Source organism: Ictalurus punctatus, chromosome 26 (assembly GCF_001660625.3).
Source record: "Ictalurus punctatus breed USDA103 chromosome 26, Coco_2.0, whole genome shotgun sequence".
NCBI lineage: Eukaryota > Metazoa > Chordata > Actinopteri > Siluriformes > Ictaluridae > Ictalurus > Ictalurus punctatus.
In genome coordinates this window covers 18,007,122-18,027,167 of record NC_030441.2, presented here as the reverse complement: position 1 = coordinate 18,027,167, position 20,046 = coordinate 18,007,122, and the positions used below count along the sequence as shown (strand labels likewise).

The window sequence follows — 20,046 nt, the reverse complement described above, 5'->3', positions numbered from 1 at the left end:
GAAGCAAAATTATCTGCCAATGGAATAAGAAAACGACGAGCGTGAAACGAGTAATAATGTCCAGAAATAGCTCTGACGATCTCACATTTTGTTTATTGGAATCTTTATCATAGGAAACACTTCATCAGTTTGTTCAATCAATGTTCAAGATATTTTACACTTGTGAGTGCACATCACGAACTGTAGTCCACAGGGAACGTTCTGGAGTCGTTCACTTGGAAAGTGGGAAGAGGAAGCGTTCCGGTTGGATGTGTTGTGAGATCTTATCTCTGGCCAGTCCCCTCCCCTCTCCCTCTCTCTCGCTCTCTCTCTTCCTCAGTGATCACTGAGCTCGGGTTTCCCACTTTCCCTAAAACAGCTCCTCTGGACTCGGGAATCTTTTTCCCTCTTTGTGTGTCGCCGCATTCGACTGGCGATTTTTAATCCTTGACTTCATCTCAGTATAAGCTTGTTCTTCGTGATCAGTGTACTGCTAGATGAGCAGTTCTGTTTAAACCTGAAAGAGTTCCAGAGGAAGGAGAGAAGGAGAGAAGGAGGAGGACCTGTGAAGCACCTGTCCCATGCGCACTGGTGGGTTTAAACTTTTTTTTTTTTAGGTCTACTGCTGATTTTAGTCAGAATACAGCCTAGTCCTGTGAGAGGAGCTCATTCAAATAAATCAAATTAAATAAATAAATGAATAACCACACAGACAGAGAGAGAGATTGAGAACAAACCACGTCTGAGGTTAGACTCCAGTTTAAAAGAGTGACGCAGAAGAAGCGTTATAGTGTATTATTATTATTATTATTATTATCATAATGACGACCTCTTATTCTCCTGCTGAAGTGGACATGTGTATGATGGAATAAATATTTGGCTTATTATTAAGAGTCTAGTTTTGCACTGACTCTCCTGTCAGCGTTTTCTTTTTCTTCTTTCCCCCGTCTATTATTCTTCATCTTTAACGCAAAGCTACCAGTCGCTTTTCTCCACGGTTCGAGCCAGGGCACAGCCGAGCAGTTCAGGGCGAAAGGTCTCCTGGGAGGCACCGTGGTGACGTTGGGATTAAAAATGGCCCGGTCTATTATCTGAGCGTAGAGGCGGTGGAGACCGAGGTGGAGGCGACGACGATGACGACGATGACGACGATGACGACGATGACGAAGGCTGACAGTGTGCAGAAGGAGATGGAGGAGAGGAATCTGCGTCCCCGGCTGTGCTACCTGACCAAAGGCGAGTGCGGTTACGGCTTCCACCTGCACGGAGAGCGCAGCAGCGGTGCACAGTTCATCCGCAGGATCGAGGCGGGATCTCCGGCGGAGCTGGCAGGACTTCGGTCCGGGGACCGCGTGGTGGAGGTGAACGGAGAGAACGTGGAGAAGGACTCGCACCAGCAGGCGAGTACAGCGCCTCTAACCGCGACTCTCTTCTCATCTCCTCATCGTCTGCTTGAGCCAAGTTCTCCTTCTCAGCTTCGCTTCTCCTCTTATTCCTCTCCTTTTCCCCCCCTCAGTGATCCTCTGTTCCTTCCATCCCCACTGCTCTGACTCACTCACTCTCTCTTATTCTTTTCTTCCTTTAAAGATTCTCTTGGGATGCCTCTTCTCTTCTCCTTCTCCTTCTTATATGGACCTCTCTACTTCTCTTCTGTTCTTTAGTTCTCGTCTCTTCTTTACTTTTCTCTTCTCTTCATCCCGCATGGATTTCTGTATCTCTTCGCATATTTCCTTCTCTCCTCTGCTCTTCTTGTCTTGTCTCGTCTTCTCATCTTTTCTCCCCTCTTCTTCTCCCGTCTTCTCAGAGTAAATGTTCCTATAGTGACCAGAAAGTGAGTGAAGTTAGCATCGGTGCAGTTTCAGTTGTAACGTTATGCTAATCATTTAGCTTGTCTGTTTGAGGCGTGAGAAACCAGTCTGACTGCTTTTTTTTCCTGCCCCCTGGCTGTTTATAAACTGGGAAGAGCAAACGGTGAACCTCACGGTGGAGACTAAACGTGCGGTGATGTTTTTAGAGAGACGGCATGTCATGTGAAGAAAGTTCCTTAACCTAACAACGTCTTGCCTTGAAGTTATTCATCTAGTCGTTTTTCCTTTCCCCTGATCTTCCTTTATTCTACCTCCAGTCTTTCGTCCTTCTCCAACTTCTCCCTTTTTTCCTTATTTTCTTCCTTCTCTTCTCATTCCTGTTCTGTCATTCCCCTCTTTTGACCCCCCCCCCCATGGGTTTCGCTTCTCGTCTCTTCTCTTCTCTCACACACACATCTCTCTCTCTATCTCTCTCGCCCTCCATCAGGTGGTTCAGAAGATCATGGAGGTAGAGAACAGGACGAGGCTCTTGGTGGCGGATCGAGAGACGGATGAGTTTCTGCTCCTCCACTCTTTGCCCTGCACTGAGGACCTGGCCGTGGAGATGAGCTGCCTCCTCTCGCCACGCACCTCCTCGTCTTCCCTCGCTTCTTCCACTCTGAGCTTCTCCTCATCGTCGCGGGGCTCCGTCACTCCATCGTCACAAGACTCCATCATTCTATCACCACGAGACTTCATCACTCACTCACTCTCTGACTCCATTACTCCAACACTGTTGCCCAAATCCATCACTTCATCACCACGGGACTCCGTTGCTCCGTTACCCAGTGATTCTGTTATACCATCACCACAAAACTCCACTCCACCATCACCACGCATATCTGTCACTCCATCACCAGAAAACGCCATCATTCAATCTTCACGCAGCTCTATTAATCAATTACCATCCAACTTCATTCCTCAATCACCTTATGACTCCATCACTCAATCACCATCCAACTTCATTCCTCAATCACCTTATGACTCCATCACTCAATCACCATCCAAGTCCATTCCTCAATCACCTTATTACTCCATCACTCAATCACCATCCAACTCCATCACTCAATCACCATCCAACTCCATTCCTCAATCACCATCCAAGTCCATTCCTCAATCACCATCCAACTCCATCACTGAATCACCATCCAAGTCCATTCCTCAATCACCCTATGACTCCATCACTCAATCACCATCCAACTCCATTCCTCAATCACCTTATGACTCCATCACTCAATCACCATCCAACTTCATTCCTCAATCACCCTATGACTCCATCACTCAATCACCATCCAAGTCCATTCCTCAATCACCATCCAAGTCCATTCCTCAATCACCCTATGACTCCATCACTCAATCACCATCCAAGTCCATTCCTCAATCACCATCCAAGTCCATTCCTCAATCACCCTATGACTCCATCACTCAATCACCATCCAAGTCCATTCCTCAATCACCATCCAAGTCCATCACTCAGTCACCCTACGACTCCATCACTACTCCTTTCATCAGGGAAAAATCAGATGAGACCCATGTAATGGACGTCATCATCACCACAGACAACAAGGTAAGTCAGTGATGGATTAGTAAATCCATTAAATTAGACATGGGACTAAGACACAGAGACCCACACCTAACACACAGAACAAATAAGAGATAAGAGGCAGGAAAAGGTACTAAAAGTAAGACATAAAAATAGCCTTGTCTTCTTGTTTACATATCGCTGGTGAACCTTTTGTTCTCAGAAGGTCTGAGTAATATTCTTGTCAAATGGAATTAGATCCAAAGTACTTTTCTTACACACGCACGGACAATGAAGTCCAACAATGAAGAGATTCCTGATATAAATAGCTTCCAGAAGTGATTAGCATCTTTTATAGCTTCTTCAAAACAACAGGAAATTTCTCTAGGATTGTGTAGAGTCTGTATCAGGTTAAAGGTTCTGCAGCTGCTGTGCGAGTTCTAGCCTCACTACGACCCGAGCTATATTGGGTATGATAGTAAATTGAGTATGGCAGCACCCTTTCGTACTTGGACCATATAGATCGATTCTTTACCAGTTTTTTGGGGGGTGCTGATGGATTTTACCCCCGTGTTCTCCAGTGTTGTATCGGTGAAACCTTCAGGAGGACAAGCTCCAAAAAAAATGCTAGCATATTATTCTACACGTTTGGATAATGAATCTAATATGTGAATAGTTTATAAACTGGGGTCCTCTGGCTGCAAAAAGTCAGAGTCGTCATTTTGGGGTGACCCTTAAATTATAACCCTAGAACAAAATGTTTCTCCATCAAAGAAGGTTCCAAGTAGGATTGTGAACCTTGGTGAACTTAGCACCTCTTGGTGGTTAGCATGTTTGCCTCGCACCTCCAAGGTTGGGGGTTCAAATCCTGCCTCTGCCTTGTGTGCAGTCTGCATGTTCTCCCCATACTTCGGGGGTTTCCTGCGTGTACTCCAGTTTCTTCCCCCAGTCCAAAGACTTGCACTGTAGGCCGATTGGCGTCTAGTGTGTGAGTGTCCATAGTGTGTGAGTGTGTGTGACTGTGTGTCCTGCAATGAGTTGGCACCACGTCCACGGTGTCCCCCGCCTTGAATTTCCTGGGATAGGCTCCATGCTCCCCCACAACCCTGTGGAGGATAAGTGGTATGGGAAATGGATGGCTGACGTTCATGTTAGTAATGAGGTCACAGGTATGTCCACCTTCTGATGACTCTTCCATGCAGATCATTCAAGTCAAATCAATTCAATTCAGTTTTATTTGTGTAGCGCTTTTAACAATGGACATTGTCTCGAAGCAGCTTTAAAAACTCCCTAAGACGATATGAGGAAGAAACCTTGAGAGGAACCAGTCTCAGAAGGAAACCCGTCCTCATCATGTTTGTGTAAGATAGTTAGTGTTGTGTAGTTTGCTCCAGAGGTTGTGTTTATTTCTTTTCACTTCAAAAATCAACTAAATATGTGATTTGGCCATGGGCTCCCAGGTATTTACATACAACGTGACAATCCATATTCATAGGACCGTGGCTTGCAGAAAGTCCCCACATGTTTGCATGTTTGCAGGACGCTCGCGGCTTGTTTGCATTCAGGAAGCACCAGCGCTGTGGGGACGAAGTCGCGTTTACGTCAATGCAGTCTAAATCTGTTAACGTGACGCTGGGATGAAAATGAAATGGATTTCAATCAGAGTGACACCAGAAACGACCCCATCACTGAGATCCTAACTTTCTGAAAGCTGTTGAATTGTTTTTAGTTCTATTACAAAACACTATAGTGAACTAAAGTGTATAACAGGAAGTCCAGGAAGCAGACCTCGACCCACCCTGGAGAGGGTCCACTTCCCAGACACCTAAATTTAGCCTTTAGAATTCAGAGAACGTGAGCTACAGCATGTGGAGCGTAAGCGCTGAGAAAGAATTCTTCTCCGGTCAAAACGCTGGCAGTGTGTCCAGTACGTTATACTTTAAAAAGCTTAAGCTTAATTATCCTTAAAACACAAGGTGAGAAGAACATCGTCGTATAAATGATCAAGGAGTTAATATGATATAATCTGAATAAATACTGTATATACAGTCAGATACAAAACCACAATAAGTCGTTTGAGTGCATATCTACTCTGCAATTTTTTAATTAAAACAAAAAGAAGAAAAAATTATTTACAAAAATTGTTATTATTTTCTTTTATTTATGTTCTTCAGTTTTTCAGTCTGTTTGTTTAAAGCAGTAGTGACTTGGGTGAATTGTTGGATATGTGTCTGTCAGTCTCAGTGAAGGAGGCGTGGCCTGTGTGTCTGTCAGTCTCAGTGACGGAGGCGTGGCCTGTGTGTCTGTCAGTCTCAGTGAAGGAGGCGTGGCCTGTGTGTCTGTCAGTCTCAGTGAAGGAGGTGTGGCCTGTGTGTCTGTCAGTCTCAGTGAAGGAGGCGTGGCCTGTGTGTCTGTCAGTCTCAGTGAAGGAGGTGTGGCCTGTGTGTCTGTCAGTCTCAGTGAAGGAGGCGTGGCCTGTGTGTCTGTCAGTCTCAGTGAAGGAGGCGTGGCCTGTGTGTCTGTCAGTCTCAATGAAGGAGGTGTGGCCTGTGTGTCTGTCAGTCTCAATGAAGGAGGTGTGGCCTGTGTGTCTGTCAGTCTCAATGAAGGAGGTGTGGCCTGTGTGTCTGTCAGTCTCAGTGAAGGAGGCGTGGCCTGTGTGTCTGTCAGTCTCAGTGAAGGAGGCATGGCCTGTGTGTCTGTCAGTCTCAGTGAAGGAGGCGTGGCCTGTGTGTCTGTCAGTCTCAGTGAAGGAGGCGTGGCCTGTGTGTCTGTCAGTCTCAGTGAAGGAGGTGTGGCCTGTGTGTCTGTCAGTCTCAATGAAGGAGGCGTGGCCTGTGTGACTGTCAGTCTCAGTGAAGGAGGCGTGGCCTGTGTGTCTGTCAGTCACAGTGAAGGAGGCGTGGCCTGTGTGACTGTCACTCTCAGTGAAGGAGGCGTGGCCTGTGTGTCTGTCAGTCTCAGTGAAGGAGGTGTGGCCTGTGTGTCTGTCAGTCTCAGTGAAGGAGGTGTGGCCTGTGTGTCTGTCAGTCTCAGTGACGGAGGCGTGGCCTGTGTGTCTGTCAGTCTCAGTGAAGAAGGTGTGGCCTGTGTGTCTGTCAGTCTCAATGAAGGAGGTGTGGCCTGTGTGTCTGTCAGTCTCAGTGAAGGAGGCGTGGCCTGTGTGTCTGTCAGTCTCAGTGAAGGAGGCGTGGCCTGTGTGTCTGTCAGTCTCAATGAAGGAGGCGTGGCCTGTGTGTCTGTCAGTCTCAGTGAAGGAGGCGTGGCCTGTGTGTCTGTCAGTCTCAGTGAAGGAGGTGTGGCCTGTGTGTCTGTCAGTCTCAGTGAAGGAGGTGTGGCCTGTGTGTCTGTCAGTCTCAGTGAAGGAGGCGTGGCCTGTGTGTCTGTCAGTCTCAATGAAGGAGGCGTGGCCTGTGTGTCTGTCAGTCTCAGTGAAGGAGGTGTGGCCTGTGTGTCTGTCAGTCTCAATGAAGGAGGCGTGGCCTGTGTGTCTGTCAGTCTCAATGAAGGAGGCGTGGCCTGTGTGTCTGTCAGTCTCAGTGAAGGAGGTGTGGCCTGTGTGTCTGTCAGTCTCAGTGAAGGAGGTGTGGCCTGTGTGTCTGTCAGTCTCAGTGAAGGAGGTGTGGCCTGTGTGTCTGTCAGTCTCAATGAAGGAGGTGTGGCCTGTGTGTCTGTCAGTCTCAGTGAAGGAGGTGTGGCCTGTGTGTCTGTCAGTCTCAATGAAGGAGGCGTGGCCTGTGTGTCTGTCAGTCTCAGTGAAGGAGGTGTGGCCTGTGTGTCTGTCAGTCTCAGTGAAGGAGGCGTGGCCTGTGTGTCTGTCAGTCTCAGTGGTGAATAAGAGGCGTGGCATCTTTGTCGTATTTCCATACTGTACTGCTTTTAAACAATTCTCAATTCTATTACATTAAAATTTTTTACTTTAAATGTTCTTCAATTCTGCTCAAAAAGGAAAACATAAAAAGTGTGTGTGTGTGTGTGTGTGTGTGTGTGTGTGTGTGAGGGAATGTATTTATCTCTTTATGGGGATCAAATGTTCCTATAATAAAAGAATAGGGTGGTGATGTGATCATTTTGGCCTTTAGGGGATAGAAAGAGCTGCTCTGAACAATCCCACAATCCTCCTGCAGCACGGACGAGAACATGAGAGAAGTTCATCAGAAACCAACATGGAGCTTCTGCAGCTTCTGCAGCTTTGCAGCTCTCTATCTCTCCATCTCTCTCTCTATCTCTCCATCTCTCTCTATCTCTCCATCTCTCTCTCTATCTCTCCATCTCTCTCTCTATCTCTCCATCTCTCTCTCTATCTCTCCATCTCTCTCTCTATCTCTCCATCTCTCTCTATCTCTCCATCTTTATCTCTCCATCTCTCTCTATCTCTCCATCTCTCTCTCTATCTCTCCATCTCTCTCTCTATCTCTCCATCTCTCTGTCTATCTCTCCATCTCTCTCTATCTCTCCATCTCTCTCTCTATCTCCATCTCTTTCCGTGTGTCTGTCTCTCTCCTCCATCTCTCTCTGTCTCTCTCTCCATCTCTATCTCTCCATCTCTCTCTATCTCTCCATCTCTCTCTCTATCTCCATCTCTTTCCGTGTGTCTGTCTCTCTCTTCCATCTCTCTCTGTCTCTCTCTCACTCCATCTCTCTCTTTACCTCAATCTCTCTGACCTTTTCTCTGTGTGTCTGTCTCTCTCGCATCTACATCTGTCTGTCTTTTGCATCGCTGTCTCCATCTCCACCTCCCTCTCTATCTCCCTCTGTCCCTCTCTCTTTATCTCTCTCTCTGTCTCACTCTTTCTCTCTGTCTCTGTCTCTCTCTGTCCCCATCTCTGTCTGCATATCTTTCTCTCTCTCTATATCCCTCGCTCTTCATGAACACTTTACGTTGATCATTTTTGTCTCATGGAAGATCAGACCTCACGTTGGAGTAATATATTATTAGTAAATGATTCACGTAGAGGATCTTTACTGACTAAAACTACGTGTAGCGAGTGTTAAACCTCGTGCCACATGCCTCGGGGCGACGGATTAGTGAATGACCTGTTCCTGATTCTCACATTTCTGTTCTGGGTTTCTCAAGTGTGTGTGTGGTGTTGGTTTCTGGCTGTTTTTCCCTCCAGAAGTGTGTGTGTGTGTGTGTGTGTGTGTGTGTGTGTGTGTGTGTGTGTGTGTGTGATTGGGACATTTGTAGTTTTAAAACCTTCGGAGATTAGATGACTCTCTTTCTTTAGCCCTCAGGACTCTGTACACACACATCCGAGTCAGTGTCCTCCCGTTCCGTTCTTTCTTTCTTCCTGTGTGTGTGTGTGTGTGTGTGTGTGTGTGTGTGTGTGGGTGGGTGGGTGGGTGTGTGTATGTGTTCTTATATTCTTTCCCTAAAGAAAGTTATTAAACACACCCTGTACAGGACATTCTCTAAGACACGATGTCACTTCCTGTCCTCAAACAATAGAGGGGTGGGAACAGTTTTAATCCCATGAGGCATGTGCACACACACACACACACACACACACACACACACACACACACACACACACACACACAAAGAAAGGAACACGGGGATGCTGACTCGGACATGTGTGTACAAAGACCCGAGCGATAAAAAGAGAGTAATCTAATCTCCGAAGGTTTTAAAGCGACAAACATCCCAATCACACACACACACACACACACACACACACACACACATCCGTGTGAACCACTCAGCCTCTCTTATTCCATTCTACTTCATGACATGAGAATGTCTCTAAAGGTGGCGGGGAAATAAAAGTCTCTGTTTACAGTCCAGAAATTCCCAAAGTAGGCCACGCCTCCTTTACTGACACTGGCAAACACATACAGGCCACGCCTCCTTCACTGACACTGACACACACAGGCCACGCCTCCTTTACTGACACACACAGGCCACGCCTCCTTCACTGACACTGACACACACAGGCCACGCCTCCTTCACTGACACTGACACACACATAGGCCACGCCTCCTTCACTGACACTGACACACACAGGCCACGCCTCCTTCACTGACACTGACACACACATAGGCCACGCCTCCTTCACTGACACTGACACACACAGGCCACGCCTCCTTCACTGACACTGACACACACACAGGCCACACCTCCTTCACTGACACACACAGGCCACGCCTCCTTCACTGACACTGACACACACACAGGCCACACCTCCTTCACTGACACACACAGAATCCACGCCTCCTTTACTGACACTGACACACATAGAGGCCACGCCTACTTTACTGACAGTGACACACACAGAGGCCACGCCTTCTTTACTGCACCTTAGTTGTGTCAGTATCGCAAGCAGCAAACTTATCTGGTATGTGTGAGAAACATGCAAGAGTGAAATAAATACTGATTGTTTGCTTGTGTGTGTGTGTGTGTGTGTGTGTGTGTTATAGGAGACGTCAGGAACAGAGGACACGGTGATGCGTGACCTGAGGCCGCGGCTGTGTCACATAGTGAAGAACGAGCAGGATTTCGGCTTTAACCTGCACTGCGATAAGCGGCGTGTGGGTCAGTTCATCCGCTCGGTCGACCCTGATTCCCCCGCACACAGAGCTGCACTACAGCCCGGAGACAGACTCGTCCAGGTGATCAGCGCAAACTAACCCCGATCAGACCCGAGACAGCGAGAGAGAGAGAGAGAGAGGGGAGGCTGGAGTGTAAGATCAGAGAGAGATCTGGACGAATGAATGAACGAATGTTAAAAACGCATCACACAACACCGCACGATCGCGTCCGTATAAACGTGGTCTTCGTTTGTCCGGCAGACTTCCCGTCTGACCGCACGAAAGTAAAAACCTTCCTCTCACACCCTTTTTGGTCTTTCGCCAGTCCTGATGCACACCTCTGATCTCGACCCAGGCTTTATTTAAAAACAAAACGAAACAAAAATCACCGTTAGATCACTGTCGAATTAACGTGTTCGGGTTTTGATTCCCGCCTCCACCACGCGTGCGTGGAGTCTGCATGTTCTCCCCGTGCTTCCAGGGTTTACTCCGGGGACTCCGGTTTCCTCCCCCAGTCCAGACATGCGTTGTAGCCGGATTGGTGTTTCCAAATTGTCTGTAGTGTGTGAATGTGTGTGCAATGTGTTGGCACCCTGGACAGGGTGCACCCTGGAGGTTTACCCCGTGGTAAAGGCTCCAGGTTCCTCCCGTGACCGTGTGTAGGATCGGCCGTATGGAAAAGGGATGCACGGATAATCCATTCACCTTTCCGATCACTGACCTACACTTTCAGGATGGCAGGAACGGAAGGAAACACGGGTCTAGGAGTTCTTCAGATCTTGAGGTGATGTCCAAATCGTCTGAACAGACGGATCAGAAACGTGTCCTGAATTCCGGATGCGTCTCTTCTCCGATCGTGACGATCGTGATAAGGAAGCCGGAGCTGAAGGAGAAGTGGGAGGGCTTTTTGTGCCACCCGGTGTTTAGACTGCGTGTGTTTGTGGGTATGTGTTCAGGTGAACGGCAGAAGCATTGAGGGTCTGAGGCACTCGGAGGTGGTGGAGATAATCCGAAGCGGAGGAGGAGAGACCAAGCTGTTGGTGGTGGACCCAGAAACAGACGCTCTGTTTCAGAAACTCGGCATCACACCGACTACAGCGCACCTCAACGGTACGGTACAGCACCGACGCTTCAATTACACAAGCTGAAAACAGACCTCTCCATGCCTGGTCAGTGTCATCAGCCCTTTCGTGACCAGTGCTTTCCTTCCATAGTTCATTTTCTGGATAACATACAGTCCCCTCCGTAAGTACTGGAACAGCAAGACCAAATTCGAATGTTCTCGCTGTACGTTGACGCCATTTTGGTTGCAGATCACAACGTGAACGTGAGACGATAGATCGGAATTTCAGCTTTCGTTACCTCGTATTTACATCTAGACGTGTTGAACAACTTAGAACATGGCACCTTTCGGTTGAACGCACCCTTTTTTTTTTCTTCAAGTGAGCAAAAATATCGGAACACGCGACTGATAGGTGTTTCTCGATGCTCAGGTGTGGTCTGTTAGATTGATCGTTTAAAGAATGAATAGCTCTGAATGTCTACTCGTGGTTTAAGCCCTGGGTTTCACCTGTGAACGCTGCATTCGTTGTTAATAAGGATAAACCAACATGACGACCTGAGAGCTGTCTATGGGAGAAAAGAACGCCATGTTGAAGCTGAGAAAAGAGGGAAAATCAGTCAGAGGCGTTGTACATTGGACGGATTGGGCATTGCCAGTACAACAATTTGGAATTTCATGAAAGAGAAACAACTTGCTGTTCTAATCCTTTCAGAGGAGACTGTATATCGCTGTTTTTATGTCAAGGTTGTAGAGTTTCCAATCACATATCCATAATCGCGCACGCTAACTGGCACAAAATTTGTCCTACAAGACAGTTTACAAAATCGTTTAAACTGAATCAGAATTTTTTCCATGTCAGCTTTTAGACAGATTTTAGACAGGAAATGATCTCATATGAAACTTCAAACCTTCAACACATCAATTAGACCGAAATATTTATTTCTTATCTTTTAGTAGTTTTGATCTTGAGCTTTTTTCTTTTTCCTCCCAGAAAAAACAAAAACAAAACTGCTTCATGAATCATGTTCAAACATTACAAATGGACGGTCTTCAGACTACGTAACCATGGCAACCGTGGTCTGAATGTATGTTTATCCGGAATCTTCAGTCATCGCTCTGCTGAATTAAAACAGGAACAATGACCGGAGGAATGATTCAGATGATTAAAAGCAACAGGAACAGAGCGAAGTAGCGCTCGATGAGGCGTAACCATAGCAACATTCGTTAATCATTTAATGGTAGCCGACTGAGATGTCAGTAAGGGGGAGGGGCCTAGCTAAATAAAGTTAGCTACATGGAACGACAACTAGTTTGCTATTGTCATATAATACGGTCATAATAAATGAGCAAAACTTTTCCAAAGCCTCTATTTGTTTAAACTCTGGTCAGTAGGCGTGGTCTGATCTAAACACAAATCTTATGATTTCAGAAAATAATTTGGTATCTGAAAAGTAGTCTTGGTAGAGGCCCCTGATACCGGCATGCAACATCCATGTATTCAAACCTGAGGAGGTTTTGATCAGCATTTCCTTTTTTTCTTCTCTTTAATAGAGGACTGTGTGGACGGTCCGATCATAGAGAGTCCAACCTCTACCTGTCCGATCACAGACACCTCTGTATCGCCTACAAAACCCCGCAACGGCTTGCTGATCCAACCGCCGGTCACGACGGGTGCACCAACCGGAAACGGCTCTCTGAAGCACCAGAGTCACGGAAGCTCCTCCTCCTCCAGGTCCATCACTTCAGAGACGAGTGTGGAGCTGAGCAGCTCTGACATCAGCAGCAAGGTGTGTGATAAAATCTAAATCTGCTTCAACTGAGTATTAGTTTAGGGGTGCGCAAACTTATGCAACCAGGTTATTGTACATTTTACAATATTGTACGTTTTCCTTTGCAGGTGTTGGATTCGGAGCAGTGTAAGTATAACAGCGCCCCCGGTGTGCAGGAGGTGAAAGGGGAGAAGGAGGTGAAGGATCTGGACCCGCTGAGGGCGAGCGGCCTGCATCTGAGCTCCACAGCGGCCGAGGCCAGGCAGAAGGTCAGGTCGAAGAAGGCCAGCAAGAGAGCGCCCCCGATGGCCTGGAACAAGAAATACGAGATCTTCAGCAACTTCTGAGCCATTCAGCTCCCAAAAAACCATCGAACAGAGCCTGGATGAAATATTTTACCCTGGGAAACGAGAATACCACTTTTTCAGCTTAGATAGAGAGAGAGAGAGAGAGAGAGAGAGAGAGAGAGAGAGATAGAGATAGACGGCCAGCTTGAGAAAGATGAAGAGTGGAGGTGAAGAAACGTGAAAGGTTGGAATCTGAAGGTGAAGAAACGTGAACGGAAAAAGGGAATGAGACCGAACGTAGTAGCGAGCGTGAACTCCGACTCTTTAATGGTGTCACATGACTGACAATGAAATAAAAACACGTTAGATGAGAGAGAGAGAGAGAGAGAGAGAGAGAGAGAGAGAGAGAGAGAGAGTTGTAACCGAGATGCATTCATTTAAAATTCAAAGGGAAAACTGTCCTGTCATCCTCTTGGTTTTCTTGTTGACGGTCAGTGGGAAAATAACTCACTGGCGCCGTGTTAGCTTATCAGGACACGTGAGGTTCATCACACACGAGCCATTTCATTACAGGAATAATCTGATAAACGTTTCGAAAGCATAGGACCGGGTTCTGCTGCTAAATATTATATTTAATATTTTAAACACTTATAAAAGTATTGGGAGAACAACGCCAGCATCCCCAGCGTACCTTCCCGTGGAAATAAATGATTATAATCATGTTGAAATTTATAATAATAATAATTCGAATAAATCGGGAATAATCAAATTTGAAAAAACAAAACAAAAACATGACATTTGCACACACAAATCCTTCCCTTCCTGTCTAAACAGCCTTCTTAGGTGAGTTTAATAACTTCTCTGTTTTGAACAATCGCTAGCGTCGGATAACGCGTTGTTTTCACAATGGCTGCGTAACGACACGCACGGTCGAAGATGAACGCGTTCACTGGAACGTCACGGAAGCCTTCGCACGTCCACGCGACCGTGTGCGCTCGCTCGCCGTCGATCTCTAGATCTGCAACAAAGCTGTCGGGACGTCTCGCGCGCACGCTTCAGCGCGCCGTAAAACGCTGCCTCGCCTCCTCCGACCGAATCTTTACGTTCGTTATTCCTGATGTATTACCACGCCGCTCCTGGCCGACGATATACGATGCGTTTAGGAACGACTGATACGTTAACGCCCGTATTTATTACGATGTCCGGATTCTATCGTGAGCTTTTAGAAAGCTCTCAGGGTTACTGCGGGAAACCGTCAACCAGGAAACAACACTAACAAGCTACGCAGCAACACATCACAATGTTACAAAAATTAGCACAAGAAATATTAAGACACTTTATATATATATATATTTATATATATATATTTATATATATACCACTATAATGTAATCTAACAGTACTAATACGTTGTTTTAGCTTCTTCTTGTTTTTTTTTTATTAGAAAAGTGTAAGCCTGTTATAACGAGATTATTATGAATTAAACCCATCGGGTCTTTCTTTCCTTTCCCAGTTATATCTATTTCAAAAATAGTTACTAAGCGAAAAAGAAGAACTTTCTGGAATATGTGCCACATGCAGTATGTTTTCATTTTGAAACAAGCTTTACTTAAAACTATATATATTTTCATGTCATTATGAAATTCACAGAATGTTTTCCTTACAACTTTTTGTTACGTTTTTTTTTCTCCATATATACACTCATATGATATATTTCTACATATTTATGTATGTTACGACTCAATATGAACAAAGTAAACAACAAAAAAAAAGACAGTTTCAGTAATGTTCCTGGGTGAATCTCTTTATTCAGTAGCTGACATTTTCACACGGATTCTATTTACATTTTATAATTTAGCTACACGGAAAATGAACTCGCGTAAAAATTTACCTCGCTTCGTCATAACTTGTTCGAGTCACAGTCGTGTGAAGTAACGCGAGTTGGTTTGAGGAGAACGAGAGGTTTAATAGCCGCTAGTCATGGTGTTGCCTTGTCACGCTGATTAAATCTAACGTTGACCCAGAACTATTCTTGGATCTCTCTGGGGAAAGCTCTCATTAGACTTTATTGTGTTTTTGTGTACATGGTTTTGTGTACATCTCGTGAGGTTCACCTCCACCCTGAAACACACATTAAATATCTCCGTACGGAACTCTGGGTCTGTGAGGTGTTTGGTAACTCGGGTGTGAATTTGTTGGTAGACGCTGCATTTTTGTCGTCCGTGTAAGAAGTTAGCGCTTGTGCGTCGCTCCGATGTCTCGCTCGAACTGGTATGTGATGGATTTTAAGTGGGAAAAAATAAAAGAAAAGAAGAAACGATTTCAGCGAGCTCAGACTTAAGGGGGGGGGGACAGTCAGGTTTCGCTGTTGGCTCCTAAAAACATAAGAACAAGAGTACGGCGTGGATGTAGTTTAGACGTCGATGCAAACGCTGGAGGCAATGTCCCAGAATGCAATGCGGCAGCACATTACTCTGCACAACTACTCTGGTAGTTAGCGATCTATGAGATGGTGTTGTTGGCGATATTGTATAGATAGATAGATAGATAGATAGATAGATAGATAGATAGATAGATAGATGGATAGAAACGGACAGAATTATATACTGATAGATAGATAGATAGATTTATACAGATACTTAGAGACAGATAGAATTATATACTGATAGATAGATAGATAGATAGATAGATAGATAGATAGATAGATAGATACTAAGAGACAGACAGAATTATATACTGACAGATAGATAGAGCTTGGTTGCGTCGCGCGGTGCAACTCTGCGGTCTCCCGCGGGCTGATGTGCACTTCCTATATCCGCCGCTAGAGGGCTGGGTACTTCCGGTTTTCACCGCTAGAGGGCGTGAAGGGACGCCGCTTCTGTCTCTCTCTCTCACCCACACACACACACACAGAAGTAAAAGCTGAATTTTCTTATCGTGTTTATAGGTGAAGTAACAGGAGCAGTGTGAAGACGAACTGTGGATTTAACCCACGTTTATTGTTTTATTCAAATTTTATTTTTCATGTTACTTTTTTTTTATATAAAAGACTGAGAAGGCATAAACAGCGGGGTTTGTTTTTTTAATTTTAAAAAAAAACCCTTCTCAATCTTCATTTGACTTCTTTCCGTTACTTCCGGTTTTTGTCTCCGTGCAACAGTCGATTAAAAATAAATACCCACCGTCACATTTTTCAGTCACTAAAAAAAAAAATAAAAAAAAAATTCCAAAACTATAATCAGTTCAAAAGACTGGAGCGCAGACAGAAAAGAAAAAAAAAGATTAAAGAAGAAACACAAGAACCGGAAGCTCGTAGGGAGGCTGACTTCCGGTGTGAAACCACTCCGCGTATCAATATGGCGGTTTTTTTCCCTCCTCAGGGGGAACTGTGTGTTTTCTCAACAGAAACAGTGAGACAACGTTGCACCAAATACACACTCTGCCAATAAAAACCAAACCAAGCTGAGAAAGAGAGTAAAACAAGTTCAATGAACACCCCTCTCTCTCTCTCTCTCTCTCTCTCTCTCACACACACACACACGCACACACACACACACCAAAGCACTTCTGTCCACAGGCTCCTCACCCCAGACCTCAGCAAGTCTTCTACGACATGCTAAACAGAATATTCAAAAGCAAACACCATCTGCTCTTGGTACCATGATCTTAACCACCGGTCTTAACACAACTACAGGCGCTGACTGTCATGGGAAAATAATCAGCGACAGAGTCGGTGTGATGAAGCAGACTCGCCGGTACCACCCGAAATGATTTGTGTTAACAGCACACCCTGAAATGTTTTATTCCTCTTACACCGCAGCAGTTTGCCGGTGATTACGATTTCTAATATTAACGAAGGACATCGTAATCTTTTTAAAAAAAAAATCAGTTTATAGTTACATTTAACCATTTCATGCGTACATGACTTTAAAACACATTCGTATTCATTTAAAAAATGTTGTTTTTTTTTACTTATTTGTTTTACTTAAATTGCATTTTGTATGAATTTTGACCGGAAACACACAGAAAAATAAATGTATTGCAGGAATAACAAAACATTCCGCCTGAAATTTAACAACAACAACAAATCGTTCGATGTGTTAAAATAAACCCGTTAACGTAAATATTTCAATTCCCCATGGAGCGCCTTGAAACGCGCGGCATTCGTCGATGTGCTGACGTCATTTCCACTCAGACAGGAAGTCAGGACGGGACATATCGAGTGGCTCCTCGCACGTCTTTTAAATAGCCGATAGCGTTTAGCTGTTCGAGCTGGCTTTTATAACGTCGTGGGCGGGACGATTCGGATTCCCGAGAGCGTTCGATCGGACTGAAAACCAGACGAGAAGCTGAAGTGCAGAATGATGTCATCGAAACGGTCGATCCGTATCGGCGGTAGAGCGAGGCTGTACGTTTTGAACGCGTACATCGTCGATACGAATCGCGCCGTCGTTTCGGCGCGCACTAGCTCATAGATGACCTTGAGGCCGACGTATTCATCCTACTTCCGTTTCGATTTCCTGACACTGGAGACTCCTTCCGTACATGTCGAATGATAATAAAACCTCCTTACAAAATGTTCTTTCACGTCGATTTTCTTTACGCAACGACACTTTAATACGATAATAACGACGTTATTAGGGTGAGATGGTGTGGGGCGTCGACCAGACAAGTCGTTACTATAGGAACCGTATTAGGACAAAGGAATTGGAAATAAGTCTGCAGTGAAATATAAACATTGTGTCGAATTCCTTCTCACTTTCTCCGGATCTCTTACCCGACAGAGATCCGTTTTGAAGTGCGTCACCGGTTTCCAAACTTTCAAGGAACGATAAAGCCCCGTGTTTTTGTTGCTAACGCGACGCGTCGTGTCGTGTGCAGCTGAACATCTGATTCGAGGAGTTCATATTTAGACGAACATAGGTCGATCCCCCCCATTACCCCCGAGTCTATTACCCAGATGTCCCAAAATACACAAAATGCCTGGGTTTTTCTTCTTCCTCTTCTAAATCAGATGATTCCGACGGTCCAATTTAGCTTTCCAGGTCTGTTACACACTAGGAGCTCTCCAAAACTAATCAAGAAAAGTCAAGGACAAACTTTTGCTCAATCGCTGGAGCTGTAGTGTGTGTGTGTGTGTGTGTGTGTGTGTGTGGAGTGTTTTGAATACTGCTTTAGAAACAGCTTCCTCTTCCTACTGACGCCCAGGGCTTAAGGAAAGTAATCAGAGAGAGGATATTGTGTTCCAGACTGATATTATAACAGAAAGCACTGTGGTGGAAAATCATTTATTATTTCATTTAACGTCTGTCAAGGAGAGAAGAAGAAAAAACATCACTTACTGACGTCTTTTGGAATCTCAGCTCGGACGTTCACACTCACACACACGCACACGCACACACACACACAGCATTAACATGCACCTGCTACGCAAACACACAACTTCCTTCTTCCTTCATTCCCCCCCCCCCCCCTCAATTTATTTTTATTTAAATTCCCAAGAATAGACATCTCACAAGACACAACTGAGACAAACGATGAGTCCACCAGCTGTATTTAATCAGTAAATCTGTAGGCATTAGATTCTAATACAAAAAAACAAAATAAAAAATAATAATAATAATAATAAAAATAAATAAAATTAAAAAAAAAATATTAAAAAAGTAGGTGGGGGAAAAAAGTGCGTAATAAGATCGTCGTGATGTAAAACGTGGTGGGGTTTTCCTCCTCCTCCTCCTCCTCCTCCTCCGATCGTGGATATGTCTTAACGATATGCTTCTCAATCATTTATACGAGGTTCATAATTTCAACGAAAAAAAACAAAACAACAAAAAAAAAAAAAAACAAACAGCAGTAGCAGCAAAATAAAAAATTAATTAAAAAACAAACAAAAAGAAACTCGTCTTGTAGGAGAATATTTGATAGGCGTGGTGCTGCATGAGGATTAACTCACTACATATCAAATATCAATATGGCATCGATAGTTATCAGTACAAATACTTTCTCTCAGGCGCACACACACACACACACACACACACGTCTTGCAAGCAAGCAAACTCCGCCCCCACGCTCTGAACACACACACACACACACACACACACACACATTGGTCACAGTTTACAGGTCAATAGGGGTCCAGGAATCAAGTGTAATAATGTACCTTAAAACATTAAACATATTAATGCAACACACACACACACACACACACACACACACACAAACGTGAAAACAAAATAAACTTACAACCATACACACACACACACATCATGATCAGAAAGCTAAATCATCTCCACTTCATTCTACACTGGATTTCGACTACATGTTCGAACGGTGACGTGTTTCACAAAAAACAAAAACAATGAGCGCGAGAAACAATTACTGACCAGCTACAGCACGTCTTTACGCGAGTCCACAGAGGCCAGCCGTTATCTGTTCATTCATTCATTCATTCATTTATTGATCGATCGAGCGATTTTCCCGTCCTGTTTTCTCGAGGTCACGACGTCGCGTTCTCGTGATTTGTCGAGGCAACGAACCGGAGACACGTTGGATCGTCAGAAATCGTGAGATAGCAGCGAGGAAAGGAAAAAAAAAACAAAACAAAAAAACAAAACGGGCTTTTCCGTTAGTTTCACACCGGGACGCCTCGAATCTCGACCCTGTCCAAAAAAAAAAGAACAAGAATGAAGTTTCATAAAAAATAACAAAAAACAAAAGAATGGAAATCGATGCGCCTCAATGTGCTCGTTACCCTAAATGATAATTTGGGGTGCGCCAATATTTACGCTTCGGCGTCGCGATTAAACGACGCGGTAGTAAAGAGTAAAGAACTCGTTACGGGCTAACTGTGTGGAGACGTTTTCATTCCGACTGGCAGGAGATCAGAGAGATGTAGTCACGGCAACAACCGTTTAACAGTGGCGTATGAGAGGGGGAGGGGCTAGAAAGTTCGCTAATTAAAAAAAAAAAAAAAAAATCGAATTAGCGAGACACAGATATGATAAGATTATAGATTATATTTTATAATATCGGGTCGTTGGGCGTCGCTTAA

At 44.9% G+C, this 20,046-nt stretch overlaps 1 protein-coding gene across 2 annotated transcripts; it reads left to right on the top strand.

The window, feature by feature from the left end:
• Positions 1-297: 297 nt before the first annotated feature.
• Positions 298-14,777, top strand: LOC108258584 (melanoma-associated antigen E1). Of its 2 annotated transcripts, none has more exons than XM_017457293.3 (7): positions 298-570; positions 955-1,379; positions 2,275-3,393; positions 9,766-9,957; positions 10,833-10,986; positions 12,491-12,726; positions 12,837-14,777. In XM_017457293.3, the coding sequence occupies exons 1-7, from the start codon at positions 561-563 to the stop codon at positions 13,053-13,055; spliced, it is 2,355 nt and encodes a 784-aa protein (XP_017312782.2). In that variant the 5' UTR covers positions 298-560; the 3' UTR covers positions 13,056-14,777. The 2 variants fall into 2 exon arrangements, with proteins under 2 accessions (XP_017312782.2, XP_017312784.2); XM_017457295.3 differs by having other exon boundaries at positions 300-570; positions 1,081-1,379.
• Positions 14,778-20,046: the final 5,269 nt, after the last annotated feature.